Below are 23,901 nucleotides of genomic sequence, written 5' to 3'. Positions count from 1 at the left end.
TTTGGGGTGTATTTATAACCATAACACGGTGTGAGATTTTTGTCGTGGTATCTGAAGATCTTGAATGTGTGGTGCTTGCTGTGTTGCATGCTTCTTCTGGTGCTGGCTTGCTGTCTCCTGTTTCTTCTTGTCTCACCAGGGTCCTCCTGAGCAGGGGTTTCGCATTGGCTGATCCGACCTTCCTAGACTGAGGAGAATCCACCAATTGTATAGCAGTATTTAAGATCCATTTTAAGAACTTTTCCACACTTTTTGTACTAAATTGTAATAAATTTGGAATACATCGATATATCTGCCTCTTGTCAACTGTCCCTTTGCGGGGAAAATATAGAGTTAGCTACACTACATTAAGGGAAGACTTGTGGGTCCTCCTGCCCATCATCAGGGGGTGGCGTAGTCAGACCGTAAAGATTTACTGCTTGACGGGTACCACACAAACAAAACCAAATTAAACCCTCAAAACACTTGCTTTAAGGCTGATCAGCAAGAAGAAGAAGATGCCTCATGCGCAGGCTGTGTTTTGAGGAGCTGCTCATACAGTTCAGGCATTGCAGTGCATCAGAAATAAAACAACTATATAAATACTGTTCAGTTTCTTGCACAGACCGAATGTTTTGTGTCTTTACCCATTAATGTCTGTAACGAACAGCAGGGTTTAATTTGGTTTTGTTTGTGTATGTATGTTTTTTTTCCTATTTTGTATGTTTTAGCTGTGATTCCCATTTACCTCCATTATAAGACTGACAGTCTGCAATGGTTTGGGTTAAAAATCTTTGTTTGTGTTCTACTGAACAGATAAACATAAACTTTTCATTTTAATTTCCAGTTTATTTTCTAGAGAGCGAACATTTGAAAGCATGAGTGATGGAATCACTGGTCTAGTGGTGTTAGCCCTTAGCTTGTATGTGAACTTATTCAGAACGAAACCTATTCAGAACATTAAAGTTAAAATATTGCTTGAGGGATGTTTTTTGCCCATTATGTGTGAAAGAGTGTGAGCCATGTTAAAACCCACTGAAATCTGAACAAGATGGCACTAAGGCCCAATGATATGTACAACAAAATACATCCAGAGGGGCAGAGCTTAAGTTCACATACCGCTATCTATTGATACAGCACTGAAGTGACTCACATGAAAGAGAACATAAATTCATATGTTTTGTGAGTGTGTGTATGTGTGTGTGTGTGTGTGTGTGTGTGTGTGTGTGTGGGTGGGTTTGTTTGACAAATGCATAAAGATTAAAATCAGAACCAAAACAGTTGCAAATATTAAGAATCAACAGCACTGCATTTAATATACTAAATATTGTAATACTTTAGTTTAGGAATCAAGTTGCTTATTAGCATGCATATTACTAGCATATTGGCTGTTTATTAGTACTTATAAAGCACATATTAATTTCTTATTCTGCATGACCATATTCTAGATCCCTTAATCCTACCTCATACCTAAACTTAACAACTACCTTACTAACTATTAATAAGCAGCAAATTAGGAGTTTATTGAGCCAAAAGTTATTAGTTAGTAAATAGTGATAATTGGTTCCCAAACTAAAGTGTGACCCTTAATATTATGTGAAAATATATTTGGACTGTTAATCTATGATTTGTGCAATTCTATATCAATGATAGTTGGTGGTATATTAAATGGGTCATTACCAAACCAAGCCTGTTGTTCCCCTTCAACCTCAATGGCAAGGCCAAAGTCTGCTAACTTTACAGCTGCACCTTTGGATTTCGAAGCCAGAAGCAGGTTTTCTGGCTAGAAACATGGAAGCAAACGAGACAAAAAAGGAAAAAAGATGCATGGATAAAATGTTAATGAACATTTTGTTGTTGTTTTTTTCCCATCATATTACAACACAAATATTGGATTGGTATTTCACTAAAGTTAATTGTTCAAAACACAACTGAAATGTACATTTTTAAATTACTTGTACACCCCACATAAGCAGAAACACCCACTACTTGTTTGGGAAATGCTAACACTTTCACATCAAATGCTTAAAATTAGAACCAGTGCACAAGTTTGTATAATCAAGTGCAAACCACTAGAACATATTTAACACTTTATACAGACTAGATATAAACTTTATAAACTCATATAATCTGGACTGGTTCAGTTATAAGTATGATGGTACCATGCCTATTCTCAGTTTAATTCTGTAAATTGTATTGCCTCGATGTTATTGGATGTTAATAGATGCAGCTTTCGATACTATTGATTATGGTATCTTAATTGTACATCACAGGCAGTGAATTGCCATTCAGAGCTTGATCCTAAGAGTTGCCCCTTTATTTACAGCATAAAACATTTTCACTTGGGATTAGAAACTGCTAATCATCACCTGTCCACATCAGATGTGGGGTGCCCCTAGGTTCGGTTTTAGGACCTGTTGTATTCTTTTTATTTATGCTGTAATTTGAGACAATAAAAAAAAAATTGAAGCATAATGATAATGTTTTGTTTAATCCCTTTTTGACCATTTGCCTGGTATTATTTAGCTAATAGCTTTCTCCAACTAAATGAGTAGAAGACACTTATTTTCGGTTGAAATGGATGTGGGAACAACGGTGTAACTGAGAGTTTTGGGTCTCTCCAGTGGTTATAAGCACTCGAGTGTTAAAAATATGGATGGTATTTTTGTCATTTGGCGCACTAAAAATTTGTCAAAATATCAAAACTGAAATCTGTCCTGAATTTTGGAGAAAAGTATACATGCATTTCATTTCATTCTATCTGAACTACTGAAATGCACTGTACTTGAGCAGACTGGCCAAAATGCTTCTGTTGAGGCTTTTAAGAAATACCACGAAAGCCACATGTGCTGCCCTTTCTTAACACTATAACTCTCTTCTCGTTTCAGAAGAACACATGAAAGATGTGCATATGAGAAACTCAGTATCATTTTTTTGCAAGATTCTGCAAGTTTGTTCATTTTTTTATTGCAAATTTAATTGTATTAGTATAACAAATGCATTGTATTGCATTTTATTACATAAGTAATTGTTTTTAACCACTTTTCAGAAATATAATCCTTGCTACAGAGACCACCAATCTGCAGTATTGATTCTACATTTTATATTCAGAGTTCAAATGTTTTCGAAATACTTTTGCATCTATTCTCGTTTCCTGGAGTTTGTTCTACAGTGTTTTGAGTGGCTGGATTTAGCATGAGTTGTATCACAAAAAATAATACACTACACCAAAACTCTGCCACTTGTGGGCTCTCATTGTGTAGCTCTCTTCCAGTTTGAATGTGGTAAACTGTTAATAAGGACACTAAAAAATGCTGCTCACACAGTACATGTAAAAAATAACAGTCTAGTGCACTTCTCCCTAGGGCAAGCTGGATGAATTTACAATAATTGGTTATTTCAGCATTGCATTATATATATATATAGAGACAGAGATTTAACATCAATTATAATGAAATACCTTTAAGTCTCTGTGCACGACGCCCGTCTGATGACAATGAAGTACTGCCTCCAAAATCTGCTGGATGCAATGGCTTCATGAAAAAAAAAAAAAAAAAAAAAAAAAAACCTTTTACGCAAATACATTGGAATATACTGTCCACACAAGTTTTCAACACATGACACAGGATTTAAACACATTTTAATGTCAGTTGTACACATTCCACTTTTTTTTTCTTTGCTTGCTGTAGAATAATAATAATAGTAATAAAAACTATCTGCATCACTAAAGTGAATGTTAAGCAGTCTGATTAAAATTAAAAATGAAAGTTTTGCCTAGTTTTGGCAAATTTGTGAGTTATCTGGCTCTTGTCAAGGCATAGAGACTTGAACTTTGGACTATTTAAGTTAGTGTGTTTTTATGTATTTGCATATTGTCCATTATTTGTGTAATGCTTGTATACATACAGTCCGTTTGTGTTGTGCTGATAGCCCACCTACCTGGCATCTGCTTCGCTGTAATATTCCCTGGCAACAATGTCTTCAAACAGCTCACCACCTGTTACTCTGAACCACACAAGTAAGCAAGAATGAGCAAGTAATGGCACTAATTAAAGTATTAATTGACTTGAGACAGCAGTCTATTTATGGGAGTTTCTTCAACTGTAGGCACTTCCGTTTCTGTGAACTTTTCACTTTCCCTCTCACTAGTTGTCTCCTAACAATTTCCAACAGTGCATAGCAAGAGTGTTTTCTCTGAGGAGGCAAGGGAGGCAGTGCCTCCCCAAAACAATTGATAGTACAGAAATAAATAAAACAGAAGCAGAATTACTTACAATTATTATTGCTACTTTTGACAAATAAGTGGCAATATCACTAAATCATGAGTCTTGTTAATGCATTAAACAAGCATGCATGTGTCTTTGTTAAATATATTACATATATTTACTACAGTATTAACAGTAAATTGTGTTATTCCAAGACTAAAACAAACTCTTAACATATAGAAAGCATTTGTTAATGAATATTACTCAGTACGTATGTGTAATTAAACTGTAGCAAGGACACATTAAAATAAAGTGTCACCAGAAGCTGAAATCTATTAGTTTAAATAAAAATCCCTTGGAGACTGAAATGCTTGAAGTTGTACTTATACTTATACTTATACTTCTTTTCAACATCTAGCAATTTTAAGAAGACAGTGGTTTTATGAAGGTGTCAAACAGTAGGTACTGTAATTATTTCAATATGAAGATATCTATTGTATCCACCCACACTATTGCACATAAATTACCCTTTATTATCCTTTCCCCCACAAAACCTGACATTAGCAGAAAAGCTAAAATATTTATCCATTTCTAAACCAAATCATGTTTTTCAATCACTTGGGCCTTTGTTAACCTAGAGCAGTATTTCAGTTCATGGTTTGTACAGTAATATAGTACAGCTGTAACAACTGTAAGTTGCTTTTTATCTGGTATGGTTGTTCAGTGAAACTTACAAGTCAAAGATGAGGTAATGGTGACCTTCCTCTGAGATGCTGTCATGCAGACGCACTGGATGGAGAAGAAACAAAGAGATAACATGATTATTAAAAAAAAATTTGTTTCATTATTGTTTTCTTACATTTACAGTCCATTGTAATTGTACAAGTATACGCTTCAATTGTTTCTGGGATTGTTCTTCCCAACAAATTTGCTACAAACTTTTTTTCTTAAATGTTTCAAATAAGAGCACAGATTCACCTCTGACCTGAGAACAGAGCTTTAAGCTTTAAGTCATTTGCCTGATTAGTATGAACCTCAAAAGGCTCCTGGGAAAAAAAATTGCAAAATAAATATTATTAATTTAATAGATTATCAGATATATATCAAAGACCATTTTCGCCACTGAATAAAAAAATCTCACAGTTCTTTTTTCCTTGCAATTGTGTTTATATCTCACAATTCTGACTTTTTTAGTTCTTTTTTTCAACATAATTGTGAGATATAAAATCCAGTTCTGATTACTTTTTTCCCTAAAAATTGTGAAATTATATCTCTTATATAATTATATAATTAGATAAAAAGTCACAATTACCTTTATTTATTTTATCTTTATTATTATTATTATTATTTTCTGTGGTGGAAATGGGCATTAATAGATATGGGCTGAAAAAAGTGTATGTTTTTTAAGAGGTGGAAACATGGCTGCTACACCTATAGCAACTGTTTCCCTATACACATTCATCCACTGAAAATGGATCAGAGAAATATCTTCAGATTATGGTGCCATGGAGACTAGATTTCACTCTATTCACTCAAGTCAGCAAGTAGCCAGTATTACCATGGAAACTGCATAGCTACGCTCTAGCAACCATTCAGAGCACACTAGCAACTGCATAACATGAACCAGTTATATCTCGGCAACCGAATATCATAGAGGCATGCTGTGCGTCCAAAATCGTGTACTCTCTGATTTGAATCTGAATTTACTTCGTGACCATTAAAAAATTATGTTCTATATAGTATGAATTTGGGAAGTACGACTGAAATTCAGCTGGACTACATCTGGCATGTTGTAATCAGTTGCGTCTCTTAACTGCCATTCATACAGTAAATCCTTTCCCTTGGCCTCATGCGATAGTGAAATGTCAGTTAAATGTGCCCTTCAGAATCCGGGAGGAAGAAGTAGTCATTCAGGAACTACTTGCCTCACATACTGTTTTTCGGATACTATATACGTTGTAGGGAAGTATGCGATTTCACACACAGGGATGGGTCTGGTCTTGTTTAAAAAGACCAGAGGGAAAATGAAGTTGTGACGTTGTGGAAGCAAATTCTGTCATGCACAACTCACAATTTCTTCTGATAATTTGCTTTATCTAGTTGTTGTTATTATTATCCCACTATTTATGCATTGCAATATATGGCAGTTCACTGAAATGTATGGTAAAACCTTGGCACATTGATTAAGGATGGTTTCTTTGAACTTGATAAATTTTAGTGTCAAATGTGGGGTTGATGCTACTGCAGCACATTGTCATTTTCCTTCTAGAGAATTCCTCAGATTGTCAACAGCTTTGGCTCAAAACTGAATATGGTTCAGACCATGCTGACCAAAAGCTATCAAAAGCTTTTTGATTTACCAAACAGGGCTACGTTTCCCAAAAGCATTGATAGCTAACTATGGTTGGAAGTTCCATTGTTGCTAACATAATTGAACAATTCTGTGTTTCCTGAAACTGCACTTCCGTGAACAGCATCACAAGCATACAAGGTTGGAGCTAAATATTTTGACCTGCGATTAGTTTCTTGATAGTAAAACATGTAGACTTACAAAGATCATGCTCTTGGGCTTAGTGAGCAAACTAACATGCAGTACGATCTTTATCGTTCATTTCATTTGAATATACTGTATATATATTTTTTAGTACATATCTCTACATTTAACCCGAAGTATGATTTAAGAGGGAACCTTCGATGAATCAAACATTAAATAAAGCAAAATGACAGGGTACCAAAAATAATGAAGTAGTCATCGTGTGCTATGTTCAATACAGCAGCATATCAGAGGTAATGAATCAATAAGTTAATAGAAGTTATTACTTCACAACCTGCGTGTGGCGTCATTGACGATCATCCTTTATTGTTGAACCAGTGTGGAGCGAATGCAGCCATGTTACTAAATGGTTTCAGGAGACAGTTGTGACTAGTTGGTTAGTTTCTTCAACGATGCATCATATTATGATTAATCAGTGAGTTACATTCAAATACACCCTGGTTTTGTATATCGCCTCAATTTCTTGATGGTGGTGCACACCAAACCAAGTTTGGCAAGACTTTGGCATATTGAAACTTGGCCATACCCAGAGGGTACTTGAGCCTTTTGAGGCTAGTGAAATGAAAACAGAGAAATGGCTTATAATGTCTAAATAGTTTGGCATAAAATAATACAAATAGTCACTAGATAGCTTTGTTGCTTAATGACAGTTCTATTTATAATTAGATTAATAGTGCTTTATAATTAGTGTGTGTGTGTAGTGAACTTACCAATATTAGAGTGCTTCAGCAGTCTGCAGATTCTAGCCTCCCTGTCCAGCTTCTGGTGATCTAGAATATATAAAATAACAGATTTTTCAACTCCCAAAATGGAAAATACAGATGGTACATGAGCAAACAGCTATTTTTACTATGCTGTGGAAAAAAGTACAACCCATCAAAATTCAGTTTCTTAATTTTAAAAGTTACATTTTTGGAGCACTGAGCACAAGGCTATGGCCTTTACCTATATCAATAGATAAAAGGTAAAATAAGTAAACAAATGACAGTTGAAATGTCCATTTTTTTTTAATATCTCAGCTTAAATGATCAGAAATTCTTGTTTAAAATCACCCAGTGCACACCAGTATTTATTTTAATAATTCTACTAGTATGGCAGAAATGACATACTTCACCACTTCCACTATGACATATTTCACTTCAAAGCCCCTTTTAAGCTTTAAAATCCAAATCACAATATGTAAAATATTTGCTATCCATCACCAACATCAAGAACATCTAAACATCTTAAATGCAACACAGGTTTCTACATTATCGAAAACATTTCTTAGCCTCAATTTATTAATAAAAAAATTTAGGATTGTTGCCTATAGGCATTAGTTGGCAGGGTCTTCTCAAGATACGAATGCTTACAACATACACACCTCAAACATGCAAGATTCGTTAATCAAGGAGAAAATAAATGGAACTGTAAAAGATTTTCAGAAATGTTCATTTTGATTAGTTTGCTCAAGCATGTTGCCAAATAATGTGTACTTTCAGCATACTTTGCTTATGCCAAATAAAATGTGTTTTTCAGTAATGGAGATCTGCTAGCAGCTGCACATTCTTCTACTAGGGACGAGCAGTTCGCAGATCCTATCCATTAAATCACACATGTGGCCAACAAACCAATAATAACGTGGAGCAATAATGACAAAATAATTGCAACACAGCACAGGCGCCCAGGGCTCTTGTGGATCAACTGACCCAATTTACGTTTACAGTTACATTCATAGTTTTAATGTTTTATTATGTAAGCTCAATGTAACACCTCAAATGACATGGGAAATTAAAGTTAATAATAATTAGCCAGTCTGCGAACTCATTCTTCTAAATGGATTGGTTATTGCAGAGCATTCACAGCTTATATGTACTGAAACACGCTTGGTACATAGAGAAAAACCCATTTATTTAAGGGGGTCAGTGCTGGGTAGATTACTTACAGATTGTAGTCCGTTACTGATTACAAATTACATGACAAAAATTTTACTTATTATTTTAGTTTGACTACATTTTGATTACTTTTAGATTACTTAGTTTTGACCTAACTCATTTATCAATTAGACTTGAATGGTATCATATTGGGGTTCATGGAAAAAAATTGTAAGGTGCTGATGAAAATCTTATAATTAATGAAATCATAAAAATGCCAAATTAAAATGAAAAAAATTTTTATTTTTTAATTGTCAATGTGACCAATGTGACAATGTAAACATGCAGTTATGTTGTTCAGTTGTTGAAATCTCAGTGGGACTTCGAATAAATATTGTAGATCAAAGAGGTACGGCTCACAAAAAAGCTCAGGGATCCCTACATTGAATGACCAAACATTAATAAGCATAAAAACTCTACATTACATGGCCAAAATCTTCCAGGTTTGAAAGTTTTTTTGTCCAGACTTCCAATATGAATAATTAGTGGAGTTGGTGTATATAATAAAAACGTAGTATTTCACAGCTACGCATTGGCAATGTTTAGTAACTTGCTTAAATATTAGTCACAAGTATATGGTAGCTCTATTAAGAAATTAAAATTTAAAAGAAAAAAAAATGGAGTGAATCAATCAATTTACTGCTATTTTGTGAATAATATGTAATAATGTAATCCATAAAAATTAACTATAATATGATTATGAGAAAAATCTAGAAAAATCTCTACAATCTCAAGAAATGGGGGAATCAAGCTATATGCAGAATAACTAGGCCCCAGGGTCAGACGTTTCTATGTCGAGTTCTACAAAATGTTCTCATCACAAATGACCTCACGGCTTATTATCATGTTTAATTATTTTTATGAACAATCAGAATTGCTATCAAGCCTCACAGAGGCTCTCATTACACTTTTCCTGAAGCCAGGCAAAGATGAACTAGATTCTCCTAAGACCTATTTCTCTATTAAATGTCAAAAAATATATATTCTTAAATCTATCAAATACAACATATAATAGAGTTTTATTTGGTTTTGGCCCAAATTTTAATTCCAGGATTCGCCCAATGTATTCTTCCACATCTGCAGCCATGAATAAAACATGGAGGATGTCCCGTAAGCCCTTTGCTATTCATTGAAGCCACAGAGCTTCTGTCATCAGAATGTCAAAGACTATTAAGGCAATAAACAGGATGCAGCGGAGAGCAATGTTTCTTCATATGGCTTTTACAATATTTACCTGACCCATCATCTTGTGTCTGAAGTTTTCAAGCTATAAACTTAACCGTTCAAATAGTATATGTTTCCCATTATGATCTATGAGCTTGCTTGTTTACAGCTAGGAGATAACATGTCCAATATTATGCTTTTTTTTTTTTTTTTTTTTTATGTGTTGGTTTCAGTGTCAAAATATGCAGTTGACGGACAAAAGGTTCCACGAGGTATGCAATTTGTTTTTTTTTACAGTGCCGTATATAATCATAAAAGGATTTCAGAAGATAATTTTTAAGTGTTATCTTTCCTTGGGCATCAGAATCACCACCAGAATCGTATATAAGCCTATTCTTAAAATGTCCAAAAATGTTTTGCTAGACTTGCTGGACTTTCTGGAATAATAATAATAAAAAAACTGCAATTGTATACCCACACTTGTATACCTCAAAACTATTCCTCTAAGTAAACAGGTGTGTACTTATAAAGGCCAAATGTCCTCACTAATACAATGGAAAATCTTGCTAATTTAAAAGGAGTGTGTCAAATACCTGAGGCAGCATCAAAACAGTGCTGCACCAGTTAGCTTGTCTATTATTTTCTCAGTGGTTGGAAGGACTTACAGTAGTGAAGTGTTTAATTTAACTTCAAACCTGCAGTGTTTTGGCTGTGGAATCATTTGTGTGTGCCAGCCTGTAGGGAATCTGTGCAGCGCATATGGCCGTGCGCTTTCCTTTAACTGGCTCTGTTTTAAGAGCTCTGGGCTTACCAAATTGCATTTAACAAGCTCCGTTGTGGATGATGTGGCTCAGCTTAGCAAGTTGTTCACAGTTTGTTCACAGATGACTTACACTGGGAATGTGTACAAACATCCTTTGCATGTTGTGCTCACTAGAATTTGGCCAAGCAATCTAAATGACCACCAGGACTTCACAACGTCACATTTTACCACTCAAACTCTCTCAGAATTTAACAGGCTGAATGTTTTTTCACATGACATTTAGCACCAGTTTACAGTATTGTTACATCAGTACACACTTCCATTGTTCCAACTTCCAAGTCCATTGTTCATCGTTTCTCACTGACATACAGTGACACTTTCTTTCCCGCTGGCAGACTATTTGTGAATGTTTTGTTTGAAAGCACTGAATCATACAATAATGTTGGTAATGATGAAACATAGTTGGTGAACGCTTTTGGGAAACACACCCCCTGAATAGTTTGAGTCAACATGAGATTAGATATTTACCCTGGACCAGTGACCTTGTGTCATTTTTATTAGGGTAAGTGACCCTTAATGGCCAGGACACACAAAAACATTGTCAGTCATCGGTCGTCAGCGACCATCTGTCAGGCTAGTCTTCATTGTGTGTTCCACGTATTCCACGTGTTTTTTCTTGTGCAGGGTTGCCAGATTTTCACAACAAAACCTGTCCAATCACTACTCAAAACTGGCCTAGAACTAGCCCAATTATGTTTTGAGGGGGATCCTCTGTAATACACAAAATACACGTTTTGGTGGGGTTGCACTGGTAAAATTACAAGCGGTAATCTCCTGCTCTCTCTCGTGAAGCCAACAAGGAAGTGCCTTAAACTGTAACTCATCAACTGGCCGCTAGAGGCTAGCTGCAAAAGGGAGTCAATTCTAAGACGCCCCAGTGACGTCACTTCCCAATGCAAACACGCCCAATAAAATGGCCCCACCCCTGTCACTTGATTGACAGGTTTCTGTGTAGACGTCGGAAATTCAAATGCAAAAGGAATTGCGATTCCATTTGAGTTTTGGCAGTTTACATACACAGTGCAGAGAGAGTGAAAAGGCAAATGTGGTAATTAATATTGCTATTTAAATATGACAGGCTCACAGCTCGTAAGATATGGGAAACACAATTGCAAATGGACTTTGCATTTCTATTTTAAATTTGGCAGACACTGTGCGTTCGCTTAAACGAAAATGCAAACAGTAATGCGCGATTTGCATTTGCGTTTGGATTATGTCACATTTTATGCGTCCACAAATTGAAAACGCAATTGCAAATACAATTTGCGATTCCTTTTGAATAATGTCTGCAATATCATTCCATACCGGAGCATTCCAATATATGAATATTTTCAAAACAACATGAGCTGCTTAAAATGAAGAAAGTAACAACATACCTGATAGTCAAAATGGTAAGCAAGTGCTATTTTGTTTAAGTTTCATATATCTCGTATATCCTTATTTTGGTTTCTCCCTTGAATGACTAATATACACTGCTGATAGCTGCTAATACAGACAGTTATGTTGCAGGCGCAGAATGCACATGCTATTTTGCAATCAGCTGTAGTCTGTGCAGTGTGTTCAAGTCCTGATGTTTGGTCCAGACCATAAACTGTATGAAAACATTGACGTAGTGTCTGTGATGTCATCCATTGGTTTCTGAAGAGCATTTTTGAAGCCAAAAGTGGGCGGAGGCTGCCGTTGCCATCTTGGCAGTGCGTCACTACCGGATAATCGAAATTGGGCAAAGAGGCGGGAGCTGGTTGCTGAAACCACGCCCACCTAGCTTGATGGCGGTGACAGCAGGAGCAATCTACCTGTCACTCAAGTGGCCACGCCCTTAATTATGCAGAACTTTAAGGCTTAATATAGTTTAAACGGATGAGTTCGGAAAATGGAAAATCCCCCCCTCACAGTTGTCATGAATAACCAAAATAATTTTTTGAACCAGGCTGTAAACATGTTTTTTTTTTTTTTTTGCTGTAAAGTTGACCGTTTTAACATGGGGAGTCTATGGGATTGACTCCCTTTTGCAGCCAGCCACTAGCGGTCAGTCGATGAATTACAGTTTAAATCACTTCCGTATGGGCTTCATGAAAGAAAGCAGGAGGTTGCCGCTTGGTCCAGATGCAACCGACGAGATAACAACACCTTTCATACATGATAACAACGCTTTCGGCACCGCTAGATCTTTGAAATTGGCTTGGTGTGTCCTGGCCTCAAAGGACACACCATTTTTTTTTTTTTTTATGGAATACTGTAGTGTTTAGTAAAAATAATTTATCAGTGCACTTCATTATTTTTTTTTATTCATGTGCCCTAGTAATCTTAAATAAAAAATGTTAACCTCCCCTCCCTCCTCAAAACGACTCATCTTCTCTTCCACAGCTAGTGATGTGAGGGGTAAACGCTCGGATAAACAACAGAGTGAAAAGCTGAAGCTGATGCTTCACTTTAGGGAAATCAATGCATTGACCAGTGCTGACGCAAGCCACAAAGGGATATCGAAAAGGATATTATGATATTACGATATTACCACAAAATTACTCTTAGGACATTGCAAACTCTTTTGTTTATGAATATGAGTTGATGGAGGACACGCTCAGTCATTCAGGCAGCCTCTCTCTCTTTCTCTCGCTCTCTCACTCTTTGCGCATGCTGTTAGGTATGTTTTGTACCATTGATTGTCGTTGTCTTCCTCAAAAAATAAATAAATAAATAATATTAATAAAATTCTTTATGTTAGGTTGTCACCGGTGAAACCAGTGGAGAGAAATACCCTCACAACTAACTGCTAACTGGCATTCAGATCTGCCTCCATTTAGTAAGTAATGGCCCAACTTCCAATGATCCTATCAATTTCCGAAGGATGAAATCAAGCCCCGCCCTCTCATTTCATATGCCGTTTCTATCGGATTGACGTCACAGTAGAGAAAAATAGACAAACTTTCTGTTCATGCCGACTTTAACACTTTTCTTAGTATTGAAGGAATTTTTCTGGCAATCTGTATTTTCTCCGTTATTTTCTCCAATTACATATCTTCTGAAATAAAGCAAATGTACTGTATGCATGCATGTTTGTTATAGTTATTTTACTTTTTATTTGGAGTTGATCGAATGTGTGGGATTTCCGGTTATTTGGAAGTAGATGATTGTAGTTTAAAGTACTTTTCACACTTGTCAATTTAGGTAAAACCATAATATGAGTGCTTAGATTAATAATACCAGCTTTTTGGAAGATTATTCTGATATCTCTACTCTGGAACCAAACTTTGATTTGGGTGGGCTTGTTAAGGTAACTTCCTCTCATTTTGATGCACCCTGAGCATGCTGAAATCTCAGCTTTCAGTCAGCCCACTCATTTGGATGATGCACAAATTCAAAACTCTCTGGAGAATTAAATTTAGCCAGAATTTTGTGCATTCTGAGTTATTTACACTGTTCAAAAATTGGATTCTCATGCTAATCATGGCCAAAGTTTCAAAAAGCGAGGTCGATATATGCTAGAGTATTTCTGTGCCAAATACACACCTTCCTGTTTACTGTCAACAGTTTGATGTGACATAAAAGGTGTAGACGGTGTCTTTTGATTACAATGGGCTCTATTTGCTTTTGACATGATGTGACAGTAGACAGAGTTAGAATAGTTAGAATACATTCCAACATATACTTTTGACTCAATTCCATTTTGTTTCCTATAATATACATTTTAAATAGTTTGGTAACACTTTATTAAAAAATAAATAAATAAATCTCATTAGCATCTTTACTATTTATTAGTACTTATAAGGTACATATTGACTTAATCTGCATGACCATATTTTAGAACTCATGACCACATGCCTAAACTTAATTACCTTACTAACTATTAATAAGCAGCAAATTATTAGTTTACTGAGGCAAAAGTCATAGTTAATAGTTAGTTAACAGTGAGAACTGCTCCCCAAAATAAAGTGTGACTATAGCTCTCAGTCACTTGAAAATAAATTTGCTATCTATCTATATCCTCTCAAAATTCAGATTCAACATTATCACTGATCCTCTATCTGAGAGAAAGTTGGCAGAATAATCTACAAGTACAAAAATCGGTTAAACCTAATTCAAGAATTCAGACATTCTACTGACTATAAGTAGCTTTGCATCTAACTCTTATTAGAGTACTAGTAGACTTATTAGGAGAATAAGTTGACATGTACTTGCAAAGTTACTTATAGTCAGTAGACTGTGTGTTGGGAACCATCAAAATAATACTAATACTCTTATGACTGCTAGTTGACATGGAGTTGCAAAGTTACCTATAGTTAGTTGAGTATCTAGTGAACTATCAAAATAAAGTGTTACACAAAAACCTTTTAGAATTGATTGCCATATGTTGTACAGTCTCATGATTATACCATTCCAATATTAACTACAATTAAATCCATCCATTATCTGAGCCGCTTGTCCTATGCAGTGTTGTGCTATCTTGGACCCTAAAAGTCAGGAAACATTTAAGCACAGATCATTGGTCAAATTAGAGCAAGGAGTTTTTAGAATAGAACATTTAGAATAAGAAGTGGCTCATCTCAGGAAAACCAGCACCCCAGTGATCCATTTTCCATTTGTAGCAACCTCTTCAGAGAATGAAGGGACACCATCAAATATGGCAGTTGCTTCCAATATTAGACCCCCATTAACCTAGAATTTCCTTGTTTTGGCTTTGCTAGGGAGACTGATGTTCATTGAGAAATGTGAACATTTCCTCACTCGCTGTCAGTTGTCAGACAAAGAGCTTGTGGCAACACTCAGTGTTACATAAGCATATCCATAACTGGATATGGACAGTCATGGTAGCATTCCCTCCACCTCACAAAAGTAGAAGAACAACTAAAGGCCACGATACAGGGTCCCGATCAATGTATGACCACAGAGCATTGTGTCTAAAACAAAAAGAAAATCTACTAGAAGAGGAAGCAACCCTTCATTTGCAGGAAGATCAGGAACATATATGACATGCAGTGTTGGGGGTAATGCATTACAAGTAACGCGAGTTACGTAATCAGATTACTTTTTTCAAGTAACTATTAAAGTAACGCATTACTTTTTAATTTACAAGAAAATATCTGAGTTACTTTTTCAAAAAAGTAACGCCAGTTACTTTGTATTCCCATTTTTTGACTGACAAGCCTCCTGTTCCCATATTGGGAGAAATCGGAAGTATGGAGGCGTTGTGGGCGCTGTGTGAACATGTTACTGTAGTTCTAGACTAAATGTGAATGTGCATTAATTCATCCCACTCACAAAAAAAACAAAAAACAAAACAGATTTAGTATTCATCAAAATTAATCAAAACAGTGAAATGCAAACTCAGAATATGACGCAAACCTGCTATAACTAAATATATTAAATAACACAAATGTATCTATTCCCATTTTATTAACAGTGTCTTTGCTGCTGACCTTTAATGATCCAGTTCAACCATACTAATAATTAAAAAATGACTTTAGATAAACTAACAATTGTGCTTCATTGTTTTTTTTTTTATTGCTGAAGAGTGTTGAACCTTCTTCTCCTGTGTTCTACTGTACAGACGTGAATTTACTTTTCCTTCAGCCTGAGGTTTATTCATTACACTTTTTGGTGTGAAAGGGCTTTTACATTTGCTATAAATTGAACTCCTTATATTAAAAACAATCAAGCCCTGCTCATATTTAAAAAGTAACGTGAAAGTAACGCAAAAGTAATGTAACACATTACTTTCCATAAAAAGTAACTAAGTAACGTATTTAGTTACTTTTTTAGGGAGTAACGCAATATTGTAAGGCATTACTTTTAAAAGTAACTTTCCCCAACACTGATGACATGTGAAGCATGACTATTGGACTGAAGTGAACAAGCTCAAAGACCATAAAAAAAAGAATCTATCCAGCCACATAGATTTTTGTGGCCTCATAAGGAACATGCTTAACATCTATTTGTTATGCAGGCCAAAAGTATGTTTGGATTAAAAGTGGCATTGGTTAATAAGGACATTCGAGAGTCATGTTCAAACAGATGATTAATGTTGAAGAGCATGTTACTTCTTATGCCTTTAGAAACATGAGAGGAGTTAAATTATTCAACCTCCAAATGTTTTGCTATTGTCTGAGCAGTTGAGAAAGGGCATCTTTATCTTGAGGGTCACAGAGGGTGTACCTTTTCCAGTAGGAAAAAAATAAAAACAATGAAATTTTCACCTGGCCACAGGGTGGTATGTTCACATAAAAAAAGAAAACTTTTGCATACACACAAAAAATGTATGCATGCTCACATTATACAATTTGTTTGTTCAGATAAAGCTGACTTTTTCAACATTTTTGTTATCTTAAATTTATTTTAACATTGAATAAAGCACATGAGCAGTATCTGAGAATATCATTGTCAGTTTATATGTTGTTGTTCCAGACGCGACATCACAGAAATAGAAACCATTTCTAAAATAGAATCCTTTGTTGATCTCGCCGCATGTCACTGCTGGTTAGGACAAAACCTTATCGCGTGTCTCAGCATCGTGTTGCACCTGGTTATGATGCAGTTTTAAAGGAACACTGCACCTATTATTTTTATTTTTTTTGAAAATAGGCTCATTTTCCAACTCCACTAGAGTTAACCAGTTGAGTTTTACCGGTTTTGAATCCATTCAGCCGATCTCCGGGGCTGGAGGTAGCACTTTTAGCTGAACTTAGCATAGACCATTGAATCTGATTAGACCGTTAGCATCTCCCTCAAAAATGACCAAAGATTTTCTATATTTATCCTATTTAAAACTTGACTCTACTGTAGTTACATCGTGTACTAAGACCAATGGAAAATGAAAAGTTGTGATTTTCTAAGTTGACATGGCTAGCAACTATACTCTCATTCCGACGTAATAATCAAGGATCTTTGCTGCTATACAATGGGTTCAGCAGGCGCAGTGATATTACTCAGTGCCTGAAAATAGTCCCCAGCTAGTTTGTGTAATTTCAGGCACTGCGTAAAAATAAAATGTTCAATTCATTCATGTAATAGTTGCTTTACAGGCATTTACTGACATAGTCATTAATCATTTTTTTACAGTCTGTGCTAAATCTAATTGTACAGTATGTTTACTATAAATGATTTGATAGGGTATGTGAGAGAGGTAGAGTTATATCTTAACTTATCATATAAAATCCTGGGCAGTCATCATCGAGGACTGGTTTGCCTTCACTAACCACTGCAGCAACTGCCCAGACATCCCCATGATATCCAGTTACAGTGATCCAACACTTTCAGGCAGTCAAATACTTTATGTTGGCCACATTACTGACACTCGTTGTTGTCAAAATTTCATCGCCTACAATGCCTTTATGTGAAATTTGAAAAATGTACTCATCCTGTTGTGTCCAAAAATATTGTCACCCTTGCACTTTTTTTCCCAAATAACCCACATTTTTACCTAAAAATTATTTGAATTTTTTTTACTTTTTATTTCACTGTCAGTATTACAGGACCTGTTTTTAGTTCTGAACTTAATATATCTATTTAAAAAAAATAAAAATAAAATAAATAAAAAGAACATAAATGGCACTGAGAAAATTATTGACACAGTAGACTTATGTTATATTAACTGATAGAACAGCAATTTACATACAGTCAGGCACTTCCTAAACCATCAACATGCTTTCTGTGCCTCTCTACTGTAAGTTTGACCCACTCCTCTTGTGCAAACAGCTCATGTTCTCCTGTATTAGATTGGGGTCTTCCCAACTGCAGTTTCCTCATTGTTGGCCACTGCAGAACAGTCCAAAATTTTGTCTGCCTGGGTCTAATACATACTGGAATATTCGTGACTTTTGATGGAGACCCAGATTTCTGACACTTTTCTAACATGTGCACCAAAAAACCTTATCCACTTGATTCATAATGCCATGCAAACCAGGGCCTGAATTTAGTTTTTGGGAAAACTTTATTTTCAAACTCTGAATTGAATTTATTTAAACAAAAAATTACAAATAAGCAGTCAGTAATAAAAGTAAAACAAATAAATGACAAGCAATAAAATTGTCAAGACTTAAAGCGATACTCCACTCCAAAAAAATTTTTTTTATTAATCACTTAACTCCATGTCAAACCCGTAAAAGCTTTGTTCATCTTCAGAACACAATTTAAGATATTTTGGATGAAAACCGGGAGGCTTGTGACTGTCCCATAGACTGCCAAGTAAAATACACCGTCAAGGTCAAGAAAAGTATGAAAGACATCGTCAGAATAGTTCATCTGCCAGCAGTGGTTCAACCATAATGTTATGAAGCGATGAGAATACTTTTTGTACATGAATAAAAGAAAAATAACGACTTTATTCAACAATTTGTCTCCTCTGTGCCACTCCACATCACCGTAGCGCCGTTTTGGAGAATATTAGCAGAATATTAGGTATTTTATAGTCTTTGCTAATATTCTTCAAAACGGCGCTATTGTGATGTGTAGAGACACAGAGGAGACGCATTGTTGAATAAAGTTGCTATTTTTGTTTTATCCGAGTATTCTCATCGCTTCATAACGTTACGGTTGAATCACTGATCGCAGATGGACTATTCTGACGATGATTTTCATACTTTTCTGGACCTTCTGTAACACAAACAGGAGAATGAGTCATTTTCTCTATTCAAACTGGTTGAATGCATGATTATTATACTGCAGGCACTTTCATCTCACAATAAGAAGGTTCAGTTGAAAAATAAATAAATAAATAGAAAAACTTGTGTGAAATCTAATTATTTTTAACTATCTCTAGAAGGTGTCAGTAATATTGACCATGCCATTTTAGGATTTCTCTGTGGAATGAGATCATTTTGTTTTGTTCAACTGCACATATAAATACATATAAATTTATGGAAAAAAAAATTCAGTTTTTATTCCAACATTATTTTAGAAGAAATTGTGTATTATTTGAAAAAAAAAAAATGCAAGTATGCCAATATCTTTAGCCACCACTGCCATGTACTGAACAGAAAAACTAAAGGAAATCTCACATTATTTTCTCACCAAATGTTACTCCCTCTGTTTTCACATCTAGAATAGAATAGAATAGAATAGAATAGAATAGAATAGAATAGAATGTATTCTCTCAGAATGTGCATTAATTTTTTTTTTACTTATTTTATTACTGCATTATGAAGTAATATAATACATTTGATGTGTTTGAATTGGTTGGCTGTTGGAGACTGATATAATTTTTTTAGCTGCGATGATGGATCGCATGCACACTGCATTGTCTAAAAACCCATTAAAACAACAATGCAAGTACAGTATGTAGCTACTATTTGAAGCATATAACATGGTGTGTGCTTGGAAACACGGTGTAGGAGGTGTTCGGCTGCCTTCAGGGTATATCACTGCCTCCTACTGCTCTACTTGACTTTCAGCTTTTACAGGATCAGCTTCCAGGAAAAAACCCTTCCTTTTCCAGCTATGATAATCATACCACAATTACCAATTGTAAGGAAATTTCTTAAAATTAAAAATATAAAAGATAAATGCATATATAGTAATCCAGGAACTTCAGTCCATCATAATTAAATTATATATATAAAAAAAAAAAAAAAAAAAATTATATATATATATATATATATATATATATATATATATATATATATATATATATATATATATATATATATATATACAGTATGAACCCTCCAGTTCTCTTATTTTCCGATCACAATAAGAAATGAAACAGCATATAGACCCTGTTGCAAAAACAACAATTTTCTAACGTTTACTATGATAAAACTGATGAAGAATTGAAATTCAGCCTCATCCCTGACTGTTCCTGATTATATAATCTAATATGTCATATGTTAATAATGGCATGACGGCTGTATTTGGCCACTTAGGGGTTTAATCCTGAGTTTGCACTTGACCCCAAACAGCATTCACTAGTCATCATAAGGGAATGTCATATCTAAAAGTGTCCACGTATTTGTCACAAATGAGAGTGAGTGATTGTTATAAGGTAAAAATGATGTTAAAAGTATAAACAACTATATCAACTATAAATTGAGTCCACTGCTGATCTTCTGTCGTTCCTAATGATTGCTTACAATCCTGAACTTTGATGATGTTATAGCATGTGAACTATTTGTTGGACTGATCCTTGTACCTACCCCGAGTAGACAGCTTCTTTGTGTTGATGATCTTAGCAGCATACTCTTGCCCTGAGAGAACTTTCACACATCTCCGCACCACAGAAAAGGCTCCCCTAAAAATCAGAAGAACATGGAAGCAATGTCTGTAATGTTGAACATTTCAGTGTAGAATTGCACTGTGAATATAAACTTCAAGAACAAGATGGAGGTTTACCTGCTAGGCAGGCAGTAATACATTGGATTATGCAATATTTCAATGTCTGAATTGAATTGCCACCCACAAATGCAATTATGTAAGCGGTTTGACTGCCCACAGAAAAAGACGTGTGTGTCTGTATGTGTGTGTGTGTGTGTGTTCAGTATGAGGGTGTGTGTGGGAGTAGAGCAGTGGGCACAAGGCCAGATGGAGTTGAAGACCCATCTCTGTAGAGGTGTTACATGCTCTCAAATCAAGAATACAGTGCACTCACTCAAAAAAAAAAATGCTGTAGTACAGAGTGGGTGGATGGAAAGAGGGAAGCAAGCTGATTTTTTTTTACTTCTGCCTCAACATTTCACAGCATTGTTACTGGCACTATATGCATCAACGTACAGGTACCTAAATTACACTCATTAATGTTCATGAATGTAATTATAAGCTGGCTCATTTAATTGTATTGTACTGTAAGGTGTCTTGTGATGCATATACTGTATGTATGTGTGTGTATATATATTTATACACACATACACATACACACACACACACACACACACACACACATCTAATGTATCTTCTTACAGGGAATTTAGCAAAATCCATTTGGGTTGTTTTCTGCAAATTAAGCTAAGACTATATTTAAATTACAACATTATTGTGTTAACACTTCACATTGTGTGTTTTTTTTATTTATTTATTTTTTATTATTGCTCTGAAAGCCTGAGATCGTTTTAATGCACCGTTAATGGCATAATGTTGGAAACACTCTTCAGATCTCGCCACTTAACTTTTAAGTGATTTCCTCTGTGGATCTCCTCCACCCAGTCTCTGCTTGTTATGTAATGCAAGATACGTTCTGTGCATTCTCAAGTTAGTACATACTGATCCTTCTACACATCCTGATTCCAGTGATTTCATAATATGCTACATTCAAACCAACCACTACCAGATTTGCCTCGCACCCCGTTTCAAACGAAACTCAAAGTGGATTTGCGGTTCTGTCTTTCAAGGATTTTTTTCCAGCTACATTGTTCTTTGATGGACAAGCTGTCTGACAGTTAACACTTTAACATGAGCTGATATCTTAAAAAAGCATTGCATTGTGATGAAAATAAAATCTCGGTCTATTGTGCAGCTCAAACATACCTTCACATCAATTCAAAGAAATGCAGCTATTAGAACTTACTTTCCCAGTTCCTCAAACAGCTGGTATTCCTCTGTGAAGCGCGTGCAGGTGATGGTTGCCATTCTGGAAGTGTGTGCGTTTCCAGCGTCTGATGAGAGTGTTGTGAGGTGAAGCGTTTGAAACGTCAGGCAGGAAGGACAGGAGCGCGATCAATCGCTTGCTCCGGAGATCGTATTCTATATCGGAAAAGTGGAATGAGGAAAAAAGGATAGCTCTTTTTGTTGATGTCTGCGACTGGTTGCTGTCCTCCATACACAGCCCTCGTTACCATGGCAGCCGCATCCTCCTCCTCTCCTCACATGCTCACACACATGAAGCCATGCAGACAGTAAAACACACCCACACACCTTCAGTGTGCATCACACTGTTACTTCTCTTCATGCAGTATATGCAGACTGCTGTGATGTCAAAAATAGCTATTTTAAATACTCTCGGATAAAACGATGCCTATAGTACTTCTTTTTTATTTGCATTCAGTTGAAATCCATTCGTTCAAGTGCAAGTATTGCAGCGTTTTTATATATATAGATATTGAGATGGCCTTCTATTGCTATTAGTAGAAATTCCTTTGCATGTAGATTTAATGATGTCTGTCTTTTTCTCTATATTAATGGAATAATAGAGAAGAAACGATACACAATTTATCCAAAGTGGCTCATGAGGGACAGGCTAGGACCAGTGGCATCTAAAAGAGTCCCAAATGATCTAATCTTACAATCTTTTTAATTCCAATCTAAATCCTGAATGAAATGATATAATATATATTTAAAATTGTTAATGTTAGGTAGCATTAATCACGATTAAATTATTAATCGTGATTCATTTCAGGGGGAAAGACATGTGATTAATTTGTAAAAACAATAAATAAACCGATTGACGGCACAAGTATTACATAAAAAAAAACTAATTTTACATTCATTCTCTGGGTCTAACAAACTTGTGGAACTTGTTTAATTTAAAACAAAATGTAGATACCATATCTGATGTGATACAGCATTGTCTGATATGATTACTTTAGATTATCATTATTTCTGAAGTTAATTTTAATGTCTATTTTTTAGTCATTTAGTCATTCCTTCATTTCGCAGATGCTTTTATCAAAAGAGACTTAAAAGTGAGAAATTTCTCCTATTTGCCTGATGAAAAAAAATAAAAACATTTGCCCATATCATCGAGCCCGCTTCACTCTCAACAAAACTACAGCTGAAGGATACAAATTTACAAGAGAAAAAAAAAGGTAACAGATTGAGGTTCGTTTTTTAACTGTATGCATCAATTTTACATATAGTGTTGTTTCCATGACGACCAAGTCACTTACAGCCAGGCTGCATCCTGGGAAACGGTCACTTGTGATTAATAATTTATTTTGTAGTTCTTTTGTATTTGACTGTGTATTTTAGGGTGATGTTTGCCATCCACTTTATAAAGTCAGACCATACATAAACAGCATCCTTTATTTTCATGTCACTGAAGCCTTAGTTAATAACATTAGTATTTTTGCACAACAGTTGCTAAACCTCATACTCTTGAATCGCTCTTGCAGTACTTTGATGACATCACATTTGCTATGTTTACATGTGCATAATCTGCATTTTCCCTTGCTGACATTTGTAAAAATATATATCTGAAAAGCGTTATAGCAAGTACTGCGAGGTATATTTGAGTCTGACTGAGAAAATAATCAGATTCAAAGATTTACATGGCTAATAATTTCAATTTGAACAGATTATTTCATATCTACAGCAGCTGTTTCAATCAGACCGCATCAGATC

At 35.3% G+C, this 23,901-nt stretch overlaps 1 protein-coding gene across 2 annotated transcripts in view; it reads right to left on the bottom strand.

Annotated features, from left to right (window-relative positions):
* camk2a (calcium/calmodulin-dependent protein kinase II alpha) overlaps positions 1-22,419 on the bottom strand; it is a 60,178-nt gene extending 37,759 nt beyond the window's left edge. Inside the window, exons 1-7 of one of the 2 annotated variants that reach the window (XM_059541745.1) lie at positions 22,130-22,419; positions 20,766-20,860; positions 7,449-7,508; positions 4,919-4,973; positions 3,919-3,984; positions 3,440-3,512; positions 1,660-1,762 (exon numbers count right to left, since the gene is read on the bottom strand). In XM_059541745.1, coding sequence (XP_059397728.1) covers positions 1,660-1,762; positions 3,440-3,512; positions 3,919-3,984; positions 4,919-4,973; positions 7,449-7,508; positions 20,766-20,860; positions 22,130-22,191 — 514 coding nt within the window. In that variant the 5' untranslated portion in view covers positions 22,192-22,419. The remainder of the gene's footprint in view (positions 1-1,659; positions 1,763-3,439; positions 3,513-3,918; positions 3,985-4,918; positions 4,974-7,448; positions 7,509-20,765; positions 20,861-22,129) is intronic. The other variant, XM_059541747.1, reaches the window with a different exon arrangement.
* Between the last annotated feature and the right edge of the window lie 1,482 nt (positions 22,420-23,901).

This window comes from Carassius carassius, chromosome 47 (genome assembly GCF_963082965.1).
Source record: "Carassius carassius chromosome 47, fCarCar2.1, whole genome shotgun sequence".
Lineage (NCBI taxonomy): Eukaryota > Metazoa > Chordata > Actinopteri > Cypriniformes > Cyprinidae > Carassius > Carassius carassius.
This window is presented reverse-complemented; position numbering and strand designations above follow the sequence as displayed.